General features: G+C 39.3%; 2 protein-coding genes and 1 long non-coding RNA gene across 13 annotated transcripts; 1 reads left to right on the forward strand and 2 right to left on the reverse strand.

The window, feature by feature from the left end:
* Positions 1-3,400: 3,400 nt before the first annotated feature.
* On the reverse strand, positions 3,401-10,195 carry LOC122045012. The gene is made up of 3 exons (XR_006129876.1): positions 9,713-10,195; positions 8,604-9,590; positions 3,401-8,530 (listed from the first exon to the last, which is right to left on the reverse strand). It is a non-coding gene; the product is annotated as an uncharacterized LOC122045012 (long non-coding RNA).
* A 5,216-nt stretch (positions 10,196-15,411) lies between these two features.
* Positions 15,412-22,732, forward strand: LOC122045013 (nuclear receptor corepressor 1-like). 4 transcript variants are annotated; one of them, XM_042605056.1, is made up of 6 exons: positions 15,412-15,611; positions 15,739-16,122; positions 16,248-16,501; positions 16,601-16,880; positions 18,513-19,577; positions 19,665-22,732. In XM_042605056.1, exons 2-6 carry the CDS (start codon positions 15,942-15,944, stop codon positions 22,553-22,555), a joined length of 4,671 nt encoding a protein of 1,556 aa, XP_042460990.1. In that variant the 5' UTR covers positions 15,412-15,611; positions 15,739-15,941; the 3' UTR covers positions 22,556-22,732. The 4 variants fall into 4 exon arrangements, with proteins under 4 accessions (XP_042460990.1, XP_042460988.1, XP_042460989.1 ...); XM_042605054.1 differs by having other exon boundaries at positions 15,412-15,648; positions 16,248-16,880; XM_042605055.1 differs by having other exon boundaries at positions 16,248-16,880.
* Positions 22,733-22,983: 251 nt separating this feature from the next.
* Positions 22,984-24,959, reverse strand: LOC122045015 (protein THYLAKOID ASSEMBLY 8, chloroplastic-like). 8 transcript variants are annotated; one of them, XR_006129883.1, is made up of 3 exons: positions 24,231-24,959; positions 23,752-23,834; positions 22,984-23,451 (listed from the first exon to the last, which is right to left on the reverse strand). XR_006129883.1 is itself a non-coding variant. In XM_042605058.1 (2 exons), exon 1 carries the CDS (start codon positions 24,941-24,943, stop codon positions 24,242-24,244), a length of 702 nt encoding a protein of 233 aa, XP_042460992.1. In that variant the 5' UTR covers positions 24,944-24,959; the 3' UTR covers positions 22,984-23,834; positions 24,231-24,241. The 8 variants fall into 8 exon arrangements, 1 of the variants encoding a protein (XP_042460992.1); XR_006129882.1 differs by having other exon boundaries at positions 22,984-23,626; XR_006129880.1 differs by having other exon boundaries at positions 23,939-24,959.
* Between the last annotated feature and the right edge of the window lie 649 nt (positions 24,960-25,608).

The following is a 25,608-nucleotide window of genomic DNA, read 5'->3' on the forward strand; positions in this document are numbered from 1 at the left end:
ATCAAAGGGGAATAAATAAGTACAAGTTTAGGGGAAGTTAATATTTTTTTAATTTTACTAGTTACTATTTTTTTTTAATTTTACTTAGTGTTGCAAATTCTATTATTGCAATTTCTATATTTAAAATGTTAGTTTAGTAATTTCCTTAAATTACTATTTGTCTGTTTTTACCCTAACTTGAACTTGGGTTGATGCACATCAAAAAAGGGGAGATTGTTGTACCCCGTGGTTGTTTTGATATAATCAACCAAGTTAGGTTAGGTCCTGTTTGTTATTGATCCCTGTGTCTAAGTGTGCAGGAGTTTAGGAGCGCAGGAAGTCGAGCGGAAGACGCATCTAGCGAGAAGGACGACACGGGGAAGGGAGCCGATGGGCTCGGTGCGTCCGAAGGACGAAAGTGCTGCGGAAGAGTACACCGGTGGACGAGAAGAACGTGCGCGACGTTCGAAGGACGAAAAGCCGGGGTGGAAGCCTACTCGAGGAGAAGGCCGGAAATTGGGTTCCGGTGAACCCTATTTCGGTTGGCCGCAATCACCCAAGTAATCGAAACTTCGGAAGCTAAAGTGAAGATGAAAAAATATTGGAAAAGCAGCTGGAGGCACCCTCAACAGTCATTGGAGGCGCCTCCGCCCTCAACAACATTGAAGGCGCCCTCAATGCCCTTAAGGCCGCCCTCGACCTGGTCAAATTGGCCGTTGGCAAGCGGATAAAGTTTTATCCGCTTATCCCCTTGGATGCGCCCTCGACCCTTTTGAAAGCGCCCTCAACACTTGAGATAGAATTTTCAGGAGCTATATAATGATCCCTGGAGCTAGGAAATAATCAATCAACTCTGGTACTAACTTCCTAACAACTCTTAGAGCTTTCAGTGTGTAAAAGATTTCTCCGCCTTCAAAGAAGGAGATTCTTAGTGAGCTGTTCAACCGCCTTGGATTAACAACCACCTAGGTTGTAACCAAGTCAATCTTTGAGTTTCTTCTCTAGTTCTTTTATGTTATTTGATTTTATCTTATTGTTGCAATTTAAGAGTTGAAAGTACGAGGAGGGTATTTTCTTATTTCCGGTAATTCACCCCTCCCTTCTTGTCGGCCCGTTGCGCCAACATATAGGAGTGTAATTGAGCCGAGTCGAATAATATGAGTCTCAAGCTCGACTCGATTAATTTTTCCCTAATAAGTTCAAGCTTGGCTTAAGTTCGATTCGAGTTTTAATTTTTAAGTTCAAACTCAATTCATAATGCAATTGAAGAATTCACAAACGGCTCAACTCTGCTTGAAAATAGCTCGTTTAAAATTAAACAAGTTTAGTTCAAACTTGGCTCGTTGAATAAGCTCGAGTTCGAGCTCATTAGACACATAATCGAGCTCAAGTTTGAACTAGTGAAAATCAACTGCATATCATGAAAATTACCTAGAAAATGAATATATAACATGCAATAAGATTAGAAAAAAAATTACTGCCGGATTCATAATTATAAAAGACTCATTGTCATGTGGACAAAAGCAAAACAAGCTTCTTTCAAATAGCTTTGAAACTTCACTAATAGTTCTTAAAACTCATTGTCAACGCATTATAAATCCTTAACACTTAATAGTCTTAACAAATAACAAGAAAATTACAAAATTACAGTCAATTAACAATACAAAAATGACAAAGGAAATTAACAGAGTTCAAATGAAGCTTAATCTTTTTGCTGTCGAATAGTCAAAAATTAAAATAGATAAGTATAAGATATTTGAATGATCCTCCTCCACCATAACATAAGTAAACAAAAAAAAGTTGCCACCAGCTAATAAGAACCTAACAGAATTTTAATGATCAGTAGATTTTTCAATGTTGAGAGCAAACTATATAGGAAAATCACAAGACAAAATTAAGACTTTGTCAATACATGTTGAAAGGTGATAATAAAGGTAGCATCTAAGTAAATTGAGTCTCTTTAATATCTGATTTTTCCTTTTACATACAAACATAGCATCAAAAAAATTAGACATGAACAAAATAATATGTAAAACATATCAACAACTAATTAAATAGAATATTTATGCACTCACATTTGATTTTCTCTTGCTTCCTTAATGAGCATGCAATCAAGTTGATGCATAAAGTAATACTTGGACTGTATTTATTCCCAAAGAGCGTGACGAGGATCAATTATCCTATCATCGGCATTAAAAGTCGATTCAGAAGTCACTGTAGTTATCAGAATTGATAGTATATCATAAGACATTTTTGATAAGATCCTATGTAAGTACCTTGGGTTAGTTTTGATAAAATCAACCAAATTAAATTAGGCTATACAGTTTTGACGCATTGTGTCTAAATGTACAGGGACTTAGGAACACAAGAATTCAGCGGAAAATACAACGAGCGAGAAGAATGATATGGGAAGAGAGTCAACGAGCTCAGTACATCTGAGGAACGAGGAGCTGCGGAAGAGTACATCGATGGATAAAAAGAACGCGTGCGGCGCATCCAAAGGATGAGAAGTCGGGGAGGAAGTATGCTCGAGGAGAAGGCCAAAGTTGGGTTCGGGTAAGCTCAACTCTGGATGACCAGAGTATTGTTGGTGCAATCGACCTAGGTTTGATCGGTACGATCATGGTTTTAATATGTGTGTCAAAGAGTTTAAGTTAGGTTCCCCCTTGAATTTGATATGTGTATTTGAGTTGTGCAGGTTTGCAGGAAACACATGCGACTCAAGTTGATGGCTTCGGGTCCGGTGAAGGATGGAGCATCTGAGGGATCGTGGACAAGACAGCGAGGACAAGGGCCGAGGGAAGCGACTTCGAGGCATACGCGAAGGATGGCATTGGGGACGAGCCGTGGGCTTGAATGCATCCGAGGGACGAGAGCCAAAGGAAGTAGGCTTGAAGGCAAGAAGTTAAAGCTGCAAAGGAAGTGTCAAATGAGTCGTAAGGGTGAGGGTACGAGTGCAGATCAGTCGACTGCATGTTTTAGCAGTCGACTGGTAATTGACCGTTGGCCAACCGTTGGTGCTGCAAAGTAGTTGTTGGCTACCTCTAACGGTAACACCAGTCGACTGATGGTTTTGTCAGTCGACTGGTGCCGAGATGAGTTGATATGATGATCAACTCTCTCCTCTTATTTATAGGAGACTTTGGGGCTTGAAGGAGTTTACTCATGCTTGTTGAATAACTCTTTGTCATTGCCCAAAGCTTCCAAGCCTACTCTCTTCCTCCTAAACCTAAGTTCATCATTGTAAAGAGGAAGAGATCCTTTGTGAGAGGTTTGCTCCACCGAGAAGGAGAAAACTCTAGCCGGAGATTGCCGGGGATTGATCCACCGAAGGATCAAGGGTTTGTCCACCTCAAGGACACGCCGTGGAGTAGGAGCAAGCAATCTCCGAACCACGTTACATCGAGCTTGTTAGCGATTTGATATTCTTTCTTTATTATTTTCATTAGTTAGTTGTATTTCCGCGTATGCACTAATCTTTTGTAGAGAAGAAAAGAAGTTGGGGGTGACCTAGCTATCTAACCCCCCTTCTAGCCGGCCGCCGATCCCTTACAAGTATCACCCAAGCGACCAGACGAGAAAATGGTCAACTTCTGAGTTGACCATTTCCAGACGCCTAGACCGAGTCTAGGTGTCTGGACTCTAGGCGCCTGTATCCTTTCTAGGCACCTGGGAAGTGCGGCTACGTCAGCATAGCCATTATCGAAGAGAATCAATATGGAGACCAGTAAACTATAAATAGAGTTCTGATGCTCAAACTTCAGTACAACACATTGTAATTCATTTTCTGTACTTCATTCTGAGCTTTCAACATTTGTAAGAGGCTACTCCACCTTCTTCAATGGAGATCTTAGTGAAGTCTTCATCGTCTTGGATTAGCAACCTCCCTGATTATAAACCAAGTAAATTCGGAGTCCTTTCTTACTTTGTTTTTCTATGTTAATTACATTTTATTTAATTAACGTGTTGTCCTCGCTATTCACCCGCCCCCCCCTAGTCGGACAACCCAAACCTACATCCCAAACTTTAAGTTGTTAATTCTCCACCATGACACTGCATTAAAGTCAATTTCACAAATAACACAACCTTCATCCACTTGCTCAATACGGTTGACATTCTTAATGTAACTAGAAAATTCTTTACCTTTTCCTCTTCCATTTAAATACCGACCAATAGATCTTTATGTAAGTTTCACCTCCAACACTAGCTTTATGAGCTTCAACATACTCATTGTACAACATGTGTAATCTGTCACAAACCGTAGAAATGTGCTCAATTGCATAACCTCCCGAAAGCACCATTCAATCAATTTCATCTTGTTCCTTAGATATAGCACTACTGCTATAGAGATCAATAAGTTGCAATAACCCTAATATTTATCAAATTTAGTCTTCATCTTGTTAGCCATTTTTGCCATCAAACTTCATTCATCCACACTTGCTTGATTTAACTTCTTTATAGTGTAAAGTTCAATAAAGAATAAGTTACAAGTAAGATACTTCCCGAAATGAGATGAGTTACTTCATTAAATTCCTCAAGAAATGAATAAACAACACTAACTTTTTCCAATTCTCCTCACTTGGCAAAAAAATTTAAGCTGCATACTTTGTTGTATATCTAGGAAAAAATGTCTTGAAACTCTAAAGCAGCTGATAACATACAAAATGTTGCATTTCACCTCATGCAACAGTCTAAAACAAGCTTCTTTGAACATACTCATTGTACAACATGTGCTCAATTGCACGAACAGTCTAAATCAATTTCAACATGTGCTCATCACTAGCTGAATAGATCTCCGGAAAATATCATTCAATTAATTTCATCTTGTTCCTTGCATCTAACGCTGCTACTATAGAGATCAATAAGTTGCTACCACCCCAATTTTTATCAAATTTAGCCTTCATCTTGTTAGTCATTTTTGCCACGAAACTTCCTTCACCCACACTTGCTTGATTTAACAACTTCTTTATTGTGTAAGGAACAAGTTAGAAGTAGGATATTCATTTCCCGAAATGAGATGAGTTACTTCATTAAATGCCTCAAGAAATGAGCAAACAACAATAATCCTTTTCCAATCCTCCTCACTTGGTATAAAAGTATAAGCAACATCCCTCATTGCATATCTAGGAAAAACGTCTTTGAACTCTAAAGCAACCGATAACATACAAAATGATGCATTCTATGACTAGTTGGCAACTATGAAACAATTGGATCAATAAAAGGGCAAAAAGATTAAAAAAATGGGGTTTAAAAAGTTTAAAATCCGAGAGTGACTAAAAAGACAGAATGATTAGCAAAGTTCACAGTTCATAGTTAAAATAACAACAATTTCACTTTCAAAATCAAATACAAAAAAATGGCAATGATATTACAACAGAATTCAATTCAAAATCAAATACAAAAATGTCAATGAAAGAATGGATCTGAACCGAAAAAAGTCAATCAGTCAAACACTTGAGCTCTACAAGCAATCAATGCAAAAAAGCCATCCAAACCACAAAAGTAGAAAGAAGAATGAAATATAAGTAAAGGAAGCAAAAAGATTACTACAAATAGGAGCTTAGAGAATGGAGATTAGGGATTGTCGGTGTCGGATTAATGGGGATTCAATTTGAAGATCAGACTATTGGTCTCTCAGGAGAGTCTGTTGATCTTCCGAAGGTTGGCGGCAACGACGTCGATGAGGCGATGTATGGGGCAAGCTAGGGTTTGACAATAGCAAACTATACAGAGAACGACTTTTATTTCCTTGAAACAATCTCAGTCATTGGATTGAGAGAGTTGGAGGAGACCAATCTCAGCCATTAGTTTAATTTTGTCTTTATAACTTCTCTTTTAGAGTTTGGAAGGTGATATTTAAATTGAGTCTCTTAACAAACAAGTGTGTGAGCCTCTTAACAAACACGTTCCGATGTTCACGAACCTCTTAATGAATACATTTATGGGCTCATGAACCAAATACTGTTAAGCTCGGCTCGATAATTTTTTCGAGCTCGAAATCAAGCTCAAGCTTGACTAATTAATTTAATCAAACGAACTTCTTTCGAACCGAGACCCTAACAGCTCGCGAGCGGCTTGATTCATTTACACCCATATTTGTGCATGACTTTTAATCTCACATTGGGAGCCTCATTACTTTATTGTTAGTTTATATTATATCATATGTATTCATGTTGTGAACATATGCATGGGGAGAGGATCTCTCTCGGGCGTGGGCACGGAGAGGGTGCAAATCCAGGATCCGAATTGCATTGAACCAAGTTGAATTATGTACAAGGATGACTTGCTCGCATCGAATGCTAGACGATCGAGGTAAGATTTGCTAAAACAAATAAATCAATGTTTTCCCATCTGAATTCATTTTGCGGACTGTTTAAGTGTGTAATTATAACCGATCGAGTGTCAACAACTGACCATTAGTGGTCGACAGCTTACGTTTTGATCTTGATGAATAAAGACAATAAATGGCCATTAATCAGCCATTAATTGCTGCTTCTTCTTTGATGGTGGCAAAAGTCATATGCTGACCCCGGACACCCCATACGACCGATCTCATAGTCATTTATAGAGGTAAATCATGGGTAATTTGTTTTCTTTTGAATAATGACCATTGCATTGGAAAGGGCAGGAACCTGACATGCATTTCACTTGTAGGAATTGACCTCTAGACTTCTTGGTGACAACGCCCCATGCAATGACCATATGCCCATTCTGTGAGGACACTACTTCTCTAATTGTGGCAAAAGGTGAATACGCTCGCCCCCAGCGCCCCCGCCAACCCGTCCCAAGGCCAACACGGAGGAGGTAAATCATGGGCGGCTACTAGCCTTTGGAATAGTGACTGGCACATATAGGGAGGTATTTACCTCGGCTTTGCCGAGATTCGAACCCCAGACCTCATTGTGGCAACACCTCATGCGCTAGCCACTAGACCTATCTGAGTGGACGAACACTACTTCTCTAAGCTCCTATATAAGGAGGTTATGACCAAAGAAGAAAGAGACATACTATAGCAGTAATAGCAAAGAAATTCTTCCACCTTCTTCCCTAAAATTTCTCTCTATTGTACATTTCGCTTGACAGAATTTTTGTAATAGCAGTCTGCTACACAGTTCGTTCACTTTAAACAACCAATGCTTGGTTGTCGACATAGTCTTCTTGTTGTATCATGGAAAATAGACGTCTATCATAATCTTAGAGCACTACCAGAGGAGAACAAATATGTTTTAAGAAAACTATGTCACATCTAGGCCTCAGACAACTTGGCCTCAGCATCGGCTGTCTCGATGTCTCAGTTGTCTCGGCTGTCTCGGTCTCATCTCAGTCTCGGACATCTTGATATCAGACATCTCGGCCTCGGCACTCGGATGACTCAACAACTCAACCAACTCGGACTCGGCCAAACAAGGTAGCTCAGCAGGCATCCAAGCAATTCATCCTTTCCCACTTGGCAGTCTGAGATTATTCGCTTAAGCCAAATAAGTGGAAGTTGAATTTTGATATCAATTCAACAACTATCCTATAATCTCCGACAAACAATCTTCATTGTAGAAGATTGTATAACAAAAATCACATGGCCCCTAGCATAGCTTACTGATTAACAACTACTCAAGTGTCGAGTCACCATTCAGTGTATTGTTGTTCATCCACACTTGTAGGAAACAAGAGTTGAAGAGTGATTTGCACAAGAACTCTAATAAACAAAAAGGAGATGTAAGGCAAAAACATGACATGGTTCATTGTCCCCTTAGCCCCTAGATATTGGTAGTATCACAAAGAGCAAAATCTAGTAGCTTCTATGTCTCGTAAGCTACCTCGATAAGTTTTTTACTCCGACAATGAGCGAGAAAAGAAACACCAAGGTTGTGTAATACAAGCTACATTGCGATCAAATGGCAGAGTGCAAACTAAGAAATATCTAGTTAAAAGGCTTAGTAGGAACCACAGGTGATTGATCAAATTTGTTAAGTTGCAATGTGCCCCTACATTTTTGCTGGGTTGATCAACAAAGAGCTACAAGAAGCTTGAATTTTAGAGGGAAAACAAATTGATTCATCCAAAGTGATTGATAATCTACATCATTTGCACTGAAAGAACAAAAAACTTGGCTAGGGATGCATGAAACAAACGGTAAATTAATCATACTCCAGACATAACGCAGCAAGCTGAGAATTTTAACCCAGAACAATCATTCGAATGCTCGGAAAAGCCACAAATTGTGCAATGCAAGCACCGTCAAGATTAAATGGCAGAGTATGAGTGATGCTAGTTGTGCATGCAAAGAGAGAAATATCTTGTATTCTAGGGTAAAAGAGTTTGACAATCTACAACATCGGTGATCCTGTTTGAAAGCTGTAGAGATGACGCGCTAGGTAGGTGGCCATGCGATTGATTGAGAAAAGACTATTAACAGGAGGCAAAAGGGGCTTCTTCTTCTTCTTCTTCTTCTTCTTCCCCTCTGTGCACACCAAAGAGACCACAAAACGTCAGCGCCAAAACCAAGGAAGGGGTTCTCGGCGTAGATTCTCCAATGCTCAAGTCAGTACGATGTCTGAGCGGGAAAGAATGGAGAGATGAACAGTGAAATGAGTGTGCATAAGTAAAGGTTGTTGTAAGGCATGTACCTGGCCAACGGAGAAGTCCCCTTTTGTATACCACCTCTCATAACCTCCGTAATCATAAGGTGGCAGAGAATGTTGAGTGTTAGAGGTTGTTGGATAAGGAAAGACGTACAACTTAGGTGATGTATTGTCACCATCCGAGGAATCTTCTGTTACTCATATGTGCACCTCTTTTGTAGCTTATGTCATTAATGAGGTGGTTGAAGGAATATGTTGTCATAATATGTCAGTTGATGGAAAGTGTAAGGTCACCTTCGAAGAAGGTTCCAGTGAATGCTCATATTACAATAAAGAAATATTCTCTGACAAACGGTTGTTATTCTGACAGGCTGTTGTAATTTTCTGACCATATTGTTTGCTGAGTATATCTCGATCAGATCTTTAGACCGGCTGACTGTATAACCACCATTCCCTTAAGCTGTTCGGTTATGCACTAGGTGATGTTGGAGATCTGTTTTGAAAATAATATGAAGCTAAGTCCCCTAAGTCCGATCAGTTCTATGACTGACCGGCCATATACCGGGATACTTATCTCTGAGAAATGGCGAATTGAGTCCTGGGAGATTCGATCGGTACTCTAAGTCGATGGCCTAGATGACGAAGACTTGCCTTTGAAGTTAGAAACTGAGATCTAGAAGTCTCTTGATTTTGACTGTCATGTCACCTTGATTTTAACTATGACATCATACCCGGGTCTGCCAATAACATCGCGTATCAATTGACATTTAAGAAAAACTAAATTTGCCCATTGTGCCACTGTCTCGAATAGTTTATGTGCATGAGAGCATGAGATAAACGATAAATCAACTATGCTGCGGATGTAATGAGGAAGGTTGAGGTATTTCTGCTAGAAGAAAGCTAGCTTAGGGTTACCTTCAAGCACCAGTTAGACGAAGATCTCCACACCTTCCTGCATCAAATCAGGCCAAACCATCGCCACTGGTGAGCCATAGTGCGCGTGCTCGCGTTGATCTCCCTACTTCATCAAACCTGCTAATGCACCAGGTGCTGTAATTACTGATCAAGATGCTTCATTCTTCCATGTAATCATTGTGTTGATTGAGAGCAGATTAAACTGCTGTCTCTGTTGTTACAGTATTGCTTTGTCTTACCTCAAGCGGATGATACTGGAATATCTGAAAGCTGCTGCATATGGACGAACAGTCATCTCCCGCATCAATCAATCAATGGCTTTCCACGGCGACTTCAACAAACCCCAAACCCCAAACCCCAGCAGCGACCGCGTTCGAATCCCTCGCCTCCCCTCCATTCGTCAGAAATCCACCCATGGATCGCCCAATTTCTTGACTTCTAGATGGAAATACTGCCTTTTCATTGATAAAGTCGTCGCCTTTGTGTTCCTGTGGCAAGGATCTGAATCTGAGCTCCGTCGATCGGTACATGGCCAACATCGGCGCCGGATACAGGAAGTCCGTCAAGAAGGGGATCGCGTCCTGCTTGTCCGTGGACGAGGGCCGATTCTCTGGTCGAGGCAATCCCAGGGGCTGACGAGGCGGCGGACCAAATTGCTCTGCCGAAGCTGGCGGAATTTCGTCAGCGATGCCGCTTTCCCCTAACACATCAACTTTCAAAAGGTCCACAATGTTCAATTAATATTAAAATACCCCTTAAAATCTTTGGTGTCAATTTTGAACGAGCCAAAGTATCACGGTCTTAAAAAAAAAAAAAAAAAAAAATCAATCAAAATTGGGGCCCTCGTTTCAGCACAGATCTCCTGAGGCAAGATCTCCTGGATCATTTTTTATGGTCCAGGAGATGTATCACTTTCATTTACGGTCGGATCAAGGATCAGGAGATGTGTCACTCTCATTTGCGGTCGGATCATGATCATGATCCGGCCGTAAATGGTTATGATCCTTTCTTGAGTTCACCGTCTCAATTAGGTTATAGTTTTTGTTCGGAGCGGACGGCCGGAGGCCACCCGAAGGCCTCCAGTGGTGGATATAAGTGGTCAGATTACTTGGCGCCGAGCGAGGATGTCCTTCGGACGGCCTTCGATCGCCCGCTCCGAACACGCTCCGAATAAAAACTATGACCTGGTGGGGACGGTGAATCCAAGAAAAGATCGCAACCATTTACGGCCGAATCACGGTCATGATTCGATCATAAATGGGAGTGACACATCCCCTGAACCATAAAAAATGGTTCAAGAGATCCTACCTCCCCTCGTCTCCCGGGAGATTTTTAAAGACGTTATTCAAATAATAAAAAATATTAAAAAAAAAAACTCTAAATTTTTAAAGACGTTCGTCAAATAAATTTTAAATTTATTTTTTTCATTTTAAAATTGATAATACGGGTGGTCAGTAATTAATGAGAAATTTTTATATTTTTAGGTGACGTTGAGATTAGATATTGAAGATTAAAAAAAAACTTATATAGAATTTTAAAGAGAGGCCCTTAATCATTCCCCTCCTTTGACAATCTCCATTTGGTTGGAGTTTCGTCTAGGACAAAATTACACACACACACAAAATAACATAATGCAAGTCAAAATATCTCTCGTTGAAAATGACCTCAAGAGTTTGGTGCAATTATTGCCACCACTGAATTTTAAGTTAAATTATTAGAGTGATGCAAGAAGAAGGCGTACTAGTTGACAATAAAGACAGGCATGAAGGTCATCCATTTGTTAGTGTTAATTTTTAATAGAAATATATCTTGGGGAAAACATCTCTTTTTTATAATTTAAGGACAGATTATAAAGGATGAGGTGAGGTGAATATAATTATCATTTTTTTATCATGAAAGTCATCCATTTTCTTGATATTTTTGAAACTTTTTATTTAATAAAGTAATTTTTTAAATAGTGAGAAAGTTAGTTGTTATAGAGCGGTTAGATAGATTAATTCATGATAAGACAGGTCGATCGATGGTTGAGTAGGTTGATCTATGACTGATCAATCATTTAGTAAGATGAGACGGTAAGATCGATCATCTCAACGGATTAAAAAATTTGATTACGAGCTAAGTAGGTCAACTCACGAGCCCACCAACAAATAAAATATATATATATATATAAAATAAAATTTTTAAGATTTAGTTACCGATTAGATGGGTTGAATCATACTTTGAAAAGAAAAGACACTCCCATCAATTTCTTAGTATCATAGTCAATTTGATTGTATTCCATAAGAGCGTCTCCAATGCAAACTTTTTAAAAGGTTTGTAAAATTAAAAAAACTCTAATGAGTGGGGAGATAAACTTTGAGATTTTTATTTTAAGAGTTGGTTTTGTTTTTCAAACTTATTTTTTTCTTTTGAAGATGGAGTCATTAATTATTGAAAAATTAATATTGCATGTTTGACTTTTTAAAATCATTAATTATTTTATTTAATAATTAAATTATACATTTTTCTTTTGAAAATAAATTGATTTGATAAATTAAAAAATACAAATGACTATAATTAAATTAAAATTCATAAGTTAATTAAATATTAAATAAAAAATATAAATTAAATTAAATTAAAAATCATAGGTTCATTAATTTATTAATTAAAAATTATTATAAATAAATTAAATGAGAATTACATAAAATATTAAGTAAAAATTATATAGAGATATTAAATGAATAAATAATAAATAAAGATGTGTGATTTGTAACGTAGGGTCCACAAAAAAGTTGTATGGAGGTTTTTTTTTTTATTGTGGAGAGAATAGTAGATTTTTTCACTTTTGATGTGACATTGATGTAGCATATTGAAAATTATAAAAAAACTTATTGTAAGATTTAACTATTGGAGATACCCTAAGTATATTTAGTTGCATCATTTGTATCATAGTGCGCTCAATGTTTGTGACCATAGCTATGCTCGATGTTTGTGACACTTTGCATGAAGATGCTATCAAAATTTTAATTTTTTTTATTTAAATATATGTTTGTTTTAGTGGAGATGCCCTAGATAATAATATGATGATTGTTTTTTCAACTAAATTATATAGTGTTTTTGATACTAAATGTCATTTCATAACATGATGAAGTTGCCTTCCAATCCACTAGCCTTCTAATTCAAAAGCTCATTTTAGATTTTTTTTTTTTAATTCACGGATCAATTCAAGCCCATCACTGATCCTTATGGGTCACGGGTCTAAGTGAATCGACCCACCTAAATTTATTTTTAAATAGAGTAATAAAATTTTAATTTAATCCATTTAAATTATTTTATAAAATAGATTAATTAACTTACCAAGCTTCAATTGATCGAAGCTTTTAAATGCCAAAACAAATAAATTAAAGTTAATTAAAGTACGATAAATAAGATGGCGTGTATACAGGGAGTAACTCCAAATCTCACTCTACATATTTTATAAATAACAAGTGATAAAAACAAATAATAATAATGATACATTAATAGATAGCTCCGCCCTTGATTACATAAGAGATCCATGTCAGTTTTCCTATCTAAAATGTATAATTTAGGGTAAAAAAAATTACTTTATTAAATTTGAATAATCACTTTTCAAAACATCATATATCAGCTTCCCTATTTCTTCTCTCTCCTCTATAATGTTTAGGGAATGGAATTCATTCCCTAAATTTAGAGAAGTACTATTCATAAATGCATAATTTAGGGAACGGATAGGGTAGCTGATGCAAAGATTTTTTAGCTACCCTATCCAAAATTTAAGATAAAATCTTTGAATAGGATATCTGATGCAGATGCTCTTAACGCATTACTTAAACAAGCATAGAGTTAAATTTAATTATATTTAAGTTTGTTTAAATTTATTTATCAAAAATTTTATTGAGTTCAATTTGATCCTTTTATTGGGCAGAACTAACAACCACCTTATTGTCTTTATAATTTAAGAAAGACATTATCTAATACGTCACATTTATATTCTTTTTTTTTAACATATCAATTTTGTGTTTAAATAAAAAATGTATTTGTAATTTAATTTTATATAAATTAATAAATAAATCTTATTTATAAATTATTTATCAGTTTTATTTATCCATATTATTAAGTCAATTTTATTAGGGTTGAAGTTTATAAATCGAAACTTCTACCTATATTATTAGATAAAAAATTATCCTAAATTATGTAAATAGTAGAAAGGATATATATATATAAAATTTCATAGAAGGCCTCACCATATATTTTGTATTAAAAATATCTCTTATTTCGTTATTAGGTACAATATAAAATTTTTGACTATTTTATTTTAATCAAAATATTATTTATAAATTTGATTAAACATACTTAAACTTCATTAAAATTATTTTAATTTAACAAAAATCATAATTATTTAATAACTACTAACCATTATATTACTTACTATTACATTACAGCAGTTATAATTTATTATTAAAACATTATAGCAGTTATAAATTATTATCTAAAAGGTGAAATCTTTCACTTGGCGATTACTCATGACTACAGTAGATTATTGGATGAGAGTAAATTAGAAAATTAAAATTAGTGAGAGGATAATTCTTAATTTTTATTGGGATTCGACTCTATTTTAATTCTATAAATTTATATATGATAATCAACTTGAGTCACTTGACTATATTTCAAAGATTTATAATCATATCCGAAAGTCGATTAGACAGAAAACTGAGGATGTGACGCTACCGTTGACCATACGTGGGCTCCGATCCATCCTGCAAAATAGATAATGTCAGTGCCGAGCTAGGGAAGAGGTTCCCGACGTTGGTTCTCCAACGCTTATATAAGTCAGTCACCGACGATGATGTAGAAGGCGGAGCAACAAGAAGACTGTAGTACAAACAGTAAATATCGCGTACCTCCGTCGATGTTTGGACCCCCTTTATATAGAGTTTCTGTAGCACACGTGCACGTTTCCCCATGCGGACATGCTTCTCGAAGTTTTTCCTAAAAAGACTTGTCAATAAAGTGTTTTTGACACAATACTTTAACAAACCGAGTATATCTCTGATGTGACAGTGGAAGCTTTCGTCGTACGATCTTCCCGTCAATCATGCATGATGTCAGCGACATTTACTCCCAAAAGTATGTCGAGAGATAGCACAATGAGTCTGTTGTTGGGCCGAGCAGGTTAGTTGCTCGATCAGAATTGAGCTTCTCCTGTGTCGTGTCCGCTCGAGCGTACCCCCACCGTGACTGTTGAATTTAGTTGTCGCCCCGAGCAGGGTAGCTGCTCGGATTGGATCCGTATCCTCCTAGCGTCAACACCTCCTTAAACGTCGACCGTTTGACGCATCCCCCGAGTCAAAGGTAGGATCATATCGGGTACCTTCTCCTCCCGATCGAGGACTTGATCGCTCGATCGATCGATACACTTATCATTCGGGTCATATGATATCCGAACGTTGATCGCTTTAACTTTCACTTCTATCATGGTGACTATCCCCGAAGGGTGGACCCTCATTACCACTGCCATATAAACTAGCTATTACATGTTTTGTAATTATTAAGTATGTTTATATGTTTTAATGATAAGAGTGTTTTCGATAAATAATATATATATAAAATATTCTTTTAACTATTTACATAAATTGGAATTATATATATATAAAAATATTCTTTCAACTATTTACATAACTTGGAATATTCTTTTCTATATTATTTGCATTTGTACACATATTTTTTTTTAATTTTTTTTAATTATCAGCTTAAATCCAATTAAATCGACCAGTTTGGTTTGAAATCCAATAGATTTGATGTGAAAAATATGGAAAATGGGGTGGCAATCATGAAAAGCGCGGCAGGGAGACACGAAGAAGGAATTAAATTAAATAGCGGGGGATATTTGAAATGCGGCGCCAATATATTTTTTTTTTCCGGACGTGAAGAGGAATTAGAAACGGGTTAATGGCGCCTGCGGAGCAGCATTGAAGTCCAGGCTGTGGCGCTATCCTTTTATCGGCTCACGTTTCTTCTCTTCTTCTTCTTCTTTCCCTCGTCCTCTTCTTCGTCCCCGCATCCTGCCGCGTCGCCCCTGTTTACCCGCCGAGAAGAGAAAGCTCGCCGGATAGGACCGTCGGAAGGCGGAGCGGGCAGGTAGTCCCTTTAGCTCCTTGCCTCGGAGATCACGAAGGTCTCCTCCTTTTGATTTCCTACGGATCGTTGAAGGAATAAGTGTTGGTGCTTACTTTTGTTGCTCTGTTTTGTTTTAAATCGACGACAGGAGAAGAATCCTTAGGAAAAGGAGTGTTCTTTGTGCGAATTTGGTTTACTTCCTGGATCTGCCCTCCGGCGGAGCCGCCACGGATTGGCTGAATCTGAGGAAGGATTTTGGATTGGAGGAGTCTTTCTAGGGTTTGTGTTGCCGCTTCATTTATATCTCCCGTGTTGTTTGGGAATCGATGCTCTTTGGAGCTGGGGAAATTGATGCCTCCCGAGCCGCTGCCATGGGAGAGGAAGGAGTACACCTTCAAGGATCACCGGAAGCACGAGCGCGGGGATGCCCTTGGCGGCGCCGGCGGCGGATCCGCGTTTTCTGTGAGGTGGAGGGAACTACACCAAGTGCCCCGTGATTTCTCTCGTGCCTCCCCCCGACGGCCCCTCACCGGTAGGTTACCGAAGCTCTCTTCCACTCAGATCTAAGACATCTCCAGCAAAACTTGCGTTTTTCTCTCTCGATTTCCTTCGTGATCCCTCCCCCTTTTCCGTTCTAATTCGCGGTGGTGTTTACAGGTCAATACCAGCAGGGCGGAAGTTTCCACCAGGTCTACCCGGAAGATTTCGTCGGACATGGATCCACACCGTCGCACTCCGACAGAATTTGGTCGGAAGATGACAGCTTTAGGCCGTCTTCTGCTAGGTACTTCAGCGATTACCGCAGCAGCAGGGAGAACAGAGGATCTTGTCGGCGATCCCCATATTGGGATGTTGGTGAGTTCCCACGACAGCAGCACCATCAGGAAACCCATGCGCCCCCTCAGAGGCCAGTTAGTGCTCCGATTTCTTCAACATCTCAGACCTCCTCAAACAGAAACTATGATAAAATTGAATGTATGGATGATGACTTGGGCACGCTCAATTCTCAGGCCTGGAAGAAATGGAACCGCCCGGCCTCGACTACGACCGGAAGATCTGAATCAGAGGATGGTGGAACTGAGGTAGGGTTGCCACTCGAGAAAGAAACTTCAGTAGTTTGTCTTGCTTCAGATGAAAGTGCTCCGAAGAAGCCAAGACTTGGATGGGGCCAGGGGCTTGCTAAGTATGAGAAGCAGAAGGTAGAAGGATCTACAGAACCTTCAGTAGGTGCTATGTCTGGATGTTTATCGCCCTCAACTCCCTCTTCTGCAACTTGCAGCTCATCACCAGGTGATTTGACACCCTCTCAACTGTGCTTTCTTCATATGCTACAATGAATGAATCTATCCTGTTTTTCTTGGATCAGCATGCATGCATAGAACTTCATCTTTTCTGGAATTAGTTCTTTAAGTTATTTTCTGTTCATCCCAATCTGATTAGTGCCCACCCTGTGGGTGCCCTAGGCTTTGATCAACATCAATGTTTCTCTATTGGATCAGGCAAAGTTATTTAGTATTCCATTAGCAAGCTCATTCCAGGTATACTTGTATATATACAACTCTTTTCATACTAAATTCCTTGACACTTGTTTCATGGTACACATACAAAGGTCACCTAGAAGGTTCAGTCATTACCATAGCTTTGCAAAAAATTGATTCCTTAATGCTATCATCCTCATTTATCTGGGCTAAAGTAGTTGGCCTGAGTTGGTGATAATAAACCCAAACACCTGCATGTTCCTTTCTTGATGGGGGCATATTATGTCTAAACATTGCTTGAAGCTTTGATGGCTTAGCTGCAGTTTGCTTTCTAACCCATCTTCATCGACCTTGTTTGACCTTCACCAAACGAGGCCTTAACTTCTGAAGGTAAGACTAATTCTGTCGACTGTCAACAGTTTTTGGCACTCTCTCTTTGTAACTTATACATATAATCCTTAAGAAGATGTGAGTTTCAAACATCTGAGACTAACACATTTTGTTAATTCTAGATTCTTTACATTTTGTATCATATTTACCTGAATTCTATCCCAAAAAACCTTCAATGTAATTGTTAGATATGTATATTCTCTTTAAATCTTAGTTTTTGTAAATGATCATACTCTATACTCATGATCTCTCTCTCTCTCTCTCTCTCTCACACACACACACACACACACACACATATGTATGATACCCTGCACAACTTACCTTGCACAGCGGTGGGACTTGGATGATCTGACAAGGTCAAAACTGATTTTTTTAATTTATTTCCCTATCTCATTTGCATGTAACTCTATTCTCTCTCTTGCATGTAAGGTGGTGCTGGCCGCACCAAGGTGGAGTTGATCTTTAAAGACCAACACCGCCATGGTGTTGGTTTGCACAACTGGTCTTATGTGCAAACCAACACCACATGGTGCCGGTTTGCGCAAACCAGCACCACGTGGTATCGGTTTGCACAAACCAATACCAACGTGGTGCTGGTTTGCACATCTGGTCTTGTGTTGGTGCTGGTCTTTAAAGACCAACACCAACGTGGTGTAAACCAACATCAGTAGTTGGTGTTGGTCGGCACAACGGGTCTTTTGTTTGAGTTGGTCTTTAAAGATCAGCTGCACCTTGGTACTGATTTATAAAAACCAGTACCACCTTGCATGTAGGAGAGAGAAGAGAGTTGCATGTAGATGAGAGAGGGAAATAAAAAAAATTAGTTTTGGCTGCGTCAGATCATCCACATTGGATGTTGCCTATCGTTGTGCATAGTATCATTCTGATATATATATATATATATATATATATATATATATATATATATATATATATATTGAAAAGTTGAATCACTAATGATCTAAGCTTAAAGCAGAGTGTTCATATATTTTAACCCTGACTTATCTTTGTTTCACTTAGTTATTTGTATGGTTTGGTATTGGTATTACCACAGGCACTGAAGATAAACTTTGCAGCAGGGCTGGGGATGATGATAACGGTGATTTACCTGAATCCACATTTCCCTCTTTCTACGAGGAAATCCGTGCTAATCTGGATAACCTAGAAGTTAATCCTATCAGTTCATTGGATTCTCTTCTCGTTGATTTGTTTCAATCTGAGGATGCTTTTGGCAACGATTCCAGTTTAATGAGGCATTCTGCTATGAACAAATTTTCAGAATTGAAGTCGCAAGTTTCAAATGCATATGAAAAAATAGAGAATAAAATTGACTTGCTAGAAAAGGAGCTCAAGGCAATAACTTGTGATTCTAAAACTGATGCCCGTCAAGGTGCCTTGAAATCAGCCGATGATTATGCTTCTGCACTAAGTAGATCATTGGGTGGTTTATCAAATGGATGCAAGGATTTCAAGGACCAACAGGTGAAATGTATAGAAGAGTCATCGCTTAACGATGATGAGCTCAAGCCGTCCGGTGGTCTTGATGAACATGACAATGTGGTTGAAGAAACAGTATCACCTCCTTTGGAAGAGGAACTTCCTGTTTGTGGCATGGAGAAAATGATGACAACACTTTCATCAATTGAACATGAAACACAGAAATTATCTAAAGCTGAGAGTACTAGTTTTGTGAATAGCAGTGTTCGTGCAGCCTCTCATGGTATGACACAGATGAAGACAGATTCTAACTTAGCAAATTCAATCATGGATTCCAACAGGAATACATCAAGGCTTTCCTGGGAGGTGTTTAGTACGAAATTCTCTAAAGATCTGCCTTCCGCAGATGATCAAGGATTTGTTAATTTTACTTCATGTCACCAGCGCGAATTGAAAGTCAAACAGAAGCTTGCAATTACAAAGCGCCAACAAAAATTCAGAGAACGAGTTCTTACTCTTAAATTTAGGGCATTACATCGCTTGTGGAGGGAGGACTTGCGCTTGCTTTCAATCAAAAGGCTTCGCACTAAGTCAAGCAAGCGGACTGAACTTAGCAACCGATGTTCGCAACATGGTTCTCAAAAGCTCTGTTCTTCAATCCAATTACAGTCTGCTTTGCCCGGTTAGTCTTTTTATTATTATTTCTTTTGATTTCTTAAAAGAAATTATTACGTCTTTTCATCTGATAATTTCATTACACTCACTGCAGGTAACTCAACTCTCGTTCCTACAGCAGAGATAATGAACTTTACTAGCAAATTGCTGTTAGATTCACAAATCAAGATTTGCAGAAGTAACCTGAAGATGCCAGTAATGCTATTAAATGAGCCGAGTAGAAAGCACTGTAAGTTTGTTGCTGACAATGGATTAATAGAAGATCCTCTGACTTCTGAGATAGAAAGGGGAATGATAAACCCATGGTTGCATGATGAAAAAGAGGTTTTCAAGAAGATGCTTGCTAAATATGGTAAAGATTTCACTAAGATCTCTTCCTTTCTGGATCATAAAACTACAGCAGACTGCATTGAATTTTATTACAAAAGCCACAAGTCAGAGAGTTTCAAAGACGTGAAGAAATCTTTAGATCTCAGAAAGCAACAGCAATCGTTACAAACCAGTGCATACCTTGTAGCGTCAGGAAAGAACTGGAATAGCAAAACAAGTGTTGCATCTCTTGATTTGTTGGGTGCTGCCTCAGTTATGGCTTTACGTGAACAATATACCGCAAGGCTCAAAAAATATGTCAGAAGTAGCTTAAATGAAGATGGGGCAAATGAGCACACATCTGCTCGAGAAATAGAATTCATGGCTGCTGATGCATTAGCAGGCATTTGTGGCACGGTATCTTCTGAGGCTATCAGCTCATATGATACTGGTTCTATTGATCCTGCTAAGAATACGAAGGATGAGGATGATTCCTGCTCAGACGAGGTCTTCGGAGAATTGGACTCGGCTGATTGGACAGATGAGGAAAAGTCAATGTTTATGCAAGCTTTGCGCATGTATGGAAAGGATTTTGCAGGCATCTCAAGTTACATGAGGACGAGATCAAGGGAACAGTGCAAAATCTTCTTCAGTAAGGCTCGAAAGTGCCTTTCTCTTGATATGCTTCGTCAAGGCTGCGTTGATGAGATTACACCAATAAGTCTAACAAATGGAGGAAGAAGTGACACAGATGATGCTTGTGTTGTAGAGATGGACTCTGCAATCTGCAGCACTCAATCATGTTCCAAAATTGACGACAATGCCTCCCAGCCTTTGGTCGGTACCAGGTATGAGAAGATCGACAACCCTGCAAGCACTAATTTCCGTGTCAAAACTGACTATGAGGTGAATGATCATTCTGCAAGTACTGATTTCCAGGTCAAAACTGAAAGATCAAATGAGCTGGTTGATAATGTACCGATTAAACCTTGTCTCGAGGACTGTCAGGATGAAGTAGACAGGCAGGCGGCTATTGTTCACGATGTCAAGCCGGCAGGCAGTGGGGACAATCTTCAATCTTATGTGCCTCCAAAGGGAAGTATCATTACTGCATCAGGATGTGAATCTGTACAGCTTTGTGAGGACGCAGAGTCTGCTGATAGAGAGACAAAAGTTGAGGGAATAGATACTGTTATTTCTCTACCTGAGCCTGTTGTTTTAATCCGAAAAAGTGAGCAAGTTGAAGAATGCATTGGAGTGTCGAATCAACAAACTGCTAGTTTGGTAACTGGTGCAGGTATTGATGGATGTTTTTCTTCTGGAGGTATGGAAAAGGAACTAGATTCAAAACCGCCACTTGATGCTGAGGTTGGGTTATCAAACGCAAAATTCATAAACAGCAATTTCACAGCCGATGGCAATGACCCTGTTTGGTTTCCAAAAGCTTCAGTTCAAAGTGCACTTCCAGTAGTCTCAGCACCTATGGCTAATGGTTGTCACCATCTGACCGATTCTGACACTCGGGGACAAATACAAGTTGATGCACACCCATCTGCTGCAAAGAAATTGCAGACTACACTGAAGCAGGAAAATGGTCAATCTACATCACTGGATTCATTTTTGTCAGATCCAGCTGATATATGTTTTGGAGGCTCTCCTAGAATATTGTATGAGACAACTATAAACTTAGAGGAGTACGGGAATAACAAGCATAAGAACTTGATAAAAAGAGATCTGTGCCCACAGTATATGCTCAGAAACTTGCCATTCAGCCAAGTCGATCGGGATGTGAATATTCTAAGAGGCTATCCACTGCAGTCGGCGAAACAGGAAGCCAATGGGGAAACAACCATTCATGCAGGCATGAAACTGAGTCGGCTTCGAATGGAAGCCGTGACAAATGGAGCCTCCCAATCAAATCATTTGTTTTTGCCCGATAAGCACTGGGACAAAGGCAATGTTTCCACTCTACATTCAGTGCCTGCTCCATTTCATCCCGTGAGAAGTGAACATCAATCAGATGCTGACCTTAGGACATGTTCCGAGAAAGCTGGTGAGGTAGAGGAACCCAAACCTGGAGATGTGAAGCTGTTTGGAAAAATACTTAGCATGACCACATCTTCTTTGCAGAAATCCCCCTCGCCCTCGCCCTCCCGAGAAAGTGATCGACAACCCTGGTTTCCAAAGATGGATGGTGCTTTAAATAGTGCATGCCAAGTGAACTTGGAGACAACTTGCGGTTTCTGGGATAGCAAGCGAATACAAACTGATTTTTCTTCGATGCCAGATACTGCTTCAATGTTGTTGGAGTTCAAAGGCTCCCCAACCATTGCATCGCATAATCCGGCCAAAGATGGTAGTCCAGGCTGTGACAACGTTGTGACAGGTGCCATGTCGGACTATCTGCAGTCTCACATGCAGACATTGCCGTCTAATATGAAGCATATAGAGAATGTTCCAGGACTGCAGAAGAGAACTTCAATAGAAACGATCCCAGGGTTTCAGCAGCAAATGAGGGTATTGCCTCTGGGCACAAACATGATGGGGGGTGGAATGTTGGTTGGAGGCGGAGCGGTGTCCGACCCAATCACTGCCCTAAAGATGCATTTCGCTGCAAGGGCGAACCTATATAGCAGTGATACAGAACCATGGAGAGGAGACACAGGAAGCAGATAGTAGGAAGGCTTTGATCGAATCAGAGGTGGTAGAACAGGATGGTAATGTAGGTTGGACCTTTAGGCTGTTGTGCCTATTTGTATCATATTTACCCTTTGTAACTTGTAGCAAATTGAACAGGGAAGTGGGATTCCCATTCCTGACTGACCATAACTACATGGGCTCTGCTTTCCTCCATTCTCTGTTCACTGGTAGCCCAGGATTTTGTATATTCCTCATCACCCAGACCAAATCAAGTTGCCACATGAATAAGCAGGAAAACAAACAATAATAATTCTATGCTTTGTGGGATGTGTCGTATCAGGGAAATAATTCAAATTGCTTTGAAAATTTTCTTAGTGTCATGATTCTTAGTTGATGGATTCTTGTGGATGCAGGTAATAAGATGAAGATTGGGGAATGTGAAATTGTTCATTGTTCATTGGACATTGAGCAAGAATCTCAAAGATTGACAACCAAATTCACAATGTTACAAAGAACCATACTTGCATACGTATATTACAAAGAGTCTCAAAGAACTATCATGCTTTGATCTCCAGTTCAACTAACTCGGGCAATTCTTCGAGATCACGATCAGAGGCGGATTTACATGGGGACTTGGGGGGGCCACGGCCCCCCCCAGTCCATGTGTAAATCCTGGATCAACCTTGCTTTTAGCTCTCTTCTAACGAGCAAAATTTGAAGAGACTCAAGCAGAGATATCTCTTCGAAATTGCCGTCCGGAGAAACCAGAAGTTGGTGGATCATGGTGAAGGTTTATCCGAACACTGAAGCATATTGCATAGCCAGTGGCATTGAGGTTGCTAATGACGAGAAAGATAAAAGTAGGGTGCTGATAGTGTGGAGGAAGTCTCTACTCTTCAGTTGCAGACTTGACAGACTCCATATCTTCTAGACTGGAGTGTTCCAAAGAATAAGATACAATGAATATTCAACAAAGGATAAACTAAACCAAAGAAAAACATTGACAGACTCTAGATCTGCTATTACAAAATTCAAGGAATGGAAATAGTGTATATATTGATGATAGGATGCCAAATAGAGGCATTTTGCGATCAACAAAGAGACCCCCTGAAAAACATCGAGCTCTGTTGGTCAACAGTGAAGAATTTATTGGGCTCTACAGGTGAAGTTGAGTAGGTGAAAGCTATATATATTTTTGTTTGATGGCAAATAGAGTAATAGATAAGGAGTACCTGCATATGAAGAATGCCACGAATGTGAGAGGAAAGCAATTCGAATACTCAGACGCTTCAACTTGATGTAGTAATTAGAGTACCTAATCAATTAATAAACCAATATTATGAATAGCAATAATGAAATGCAAAGCAATAGATGCTGAATAGATGTGAATGATCAAAAGGATGGCAAATTGAATTCTACCCTAACAAGTTCGCATGTAGCTCCGATGTGAAACAAGGACCGACAGCTTATTTCAATGTCACAATATTATTTCGAGATATTGATATCAAACTACCAATAGAAAATTTAGGTCACGGAGTTTTCTAAATATGTAATGAATTCTAAATTCTCCCACACAATCGACAATGAATATAGCGACACAAGTTTTGGCCCCCTCAATATTCAAATCCTGGATCCGCCCCTGATCACGATGCTATATGAATGAGTGGGATCAAACAAAACGATGAAAAGGATTCGAGCAAGAAACGCGTACCAGGCTTTTCATCAAACAGGCAGCGTTTCCACAGGGAAGCATCCGCATTCAAGCCATAACTGGTAGTCTCTCTCCACTTCCGCAGCAGCAGCTTCTTGCCCCAATCTCTTCAATCCTCTTATCATGAACTTGAACAAGTACTCATCCGGCTCGAACGCGCATCTCTTTGCTTCCCTATAGACGTTCGCCACAACCTTTCCCCTTCCGGCGGCCGTCAGAGCCCTGACGAGTCGGGGAACACCCTTGGCGGTGTCCGCGGAGAGCCATCCCTCCTCCTCCATCAGATCGGCGACCAGGGTATCGATCTCGTGCGGCGATCCGCACCTGGACAAGGTGGAGACCATCTCGGCGTAGAGGTTGAGATCGACGCGGTACCACGGTTCGCTTCGGGCGGCAGCGAAGGCTTTCAAGGCGAGGCGCGACTGGTCCTGGCGCTGCAGCTCCCGTAGGGCGGCGAGGAGGTCCGATTTGACGAGGCGGGAGAAGTCGGAGGCGAAAATCCGATCGACCTTGGGATCGTCGCCGGCGGCCGCGGCGCGCTTGAGCGCCTGCACGGCGAGGATGGCCTCCGTGGTGAGGCTCCGGCCGCGGAGGAGCTTACCGCGGTTGTCTCGCGGGCCGCATATCACAGGCGTCACGCCTACGGTGGCTGCGGTGGGCGGACGGCACGGGAAGTGAAGGGGAAGGGTAGTGGCGATGGAGAGGGACGCCATGGCAGAGCACTTGCCACTCTCTGGAGATTGGGAAAAATATCCCATACAAAAGGATGGGATTATAAATGGCAATATTTGGGGGGTAATTTTCAAATTTTAACATATTCTTCAACCTGCTCCATAAAGTTTCAATAATGCCAACATTCTCTATTATATTTAATAAAAGTCAAATTCAATAATAATAATAATAATAATAATAATAATAATAATCTTATTATCTTACTACCTCTTAAGAATCTCCTCTTTTTATTAATTTCGATAAAACTTAAAATAAAATTACAGTAATATATTTTTTTTATATTGAAAATAATTTTAAAATTTATTAATAATTTTTACATATCGAAACTCTAACTTAACTGCGACCTATTATTAAAATTTTTTTATTAATTAATTAATTTTTTTTAATTCTATATCCAATTGATAACATTGTTATAATTTTTTTTTTATTTTTTTTACTAAGATTAAATATATGATAGCTTAGCTAGGGATGTAAATGAGGCAAGTCGCTCGTGAGTTATACGAAACTCGATTCGATAAAAGCCCGTTTAAGTTCGTTTAATTAAGCTCAAATAAACCAAGCTCAAGCTTCACAATATTCGGCTTGTTAGCTCGTGAACATGTTCGTTAAACTTATGAATCAATTTTTAAATAAAATAATAATAATT

This window comes from Zingiber officinale, chromosome 2B (genome assembly GCF_018446385.1).
Source record: "Zingiber officinale cultivar Zhangliang chromosome 2B, Zo_v1.1, whole genome shotgun sequence".
Taxonomy (NCBI): domain Eukaryota; kingdom Viridiplantae; phylum Streptophyta; class Magnoliopsida; order Zingiberales; family Zingiberaceae; genus Zingiber; species Zingiber officinale.

Coding starts and splice junctions, on each gene's coding strand:
- LOC122045013 (XM_042605054.1), top strand. CDS start 15,942: ATGCCTCCCGAGCCGCTGCCATGGGAGAGGAAGGAGTACACCTTCAAG. Junction 16,881..18,512: donor AACTTGCAGCTCATCACCAG/GTGATTTGACAC, acceptor GTATTACCACAG/GCACTGAAGATAAACTTTGC. Junction 19,578..19,664: donor ATTACAGTCTGCTTTGCCCG/GTTAGTCTTTTT, acceptor CACTCACTGCAG/GTAACTCAACTCTCGTTCCT.
- LOC122045015 (XM_042605058.1), bottom strand. CDS start 24,943: ATGGCGTCCCTCTCCATCGCCACTACCCTTCCCCTTCACTTCCCGTGC.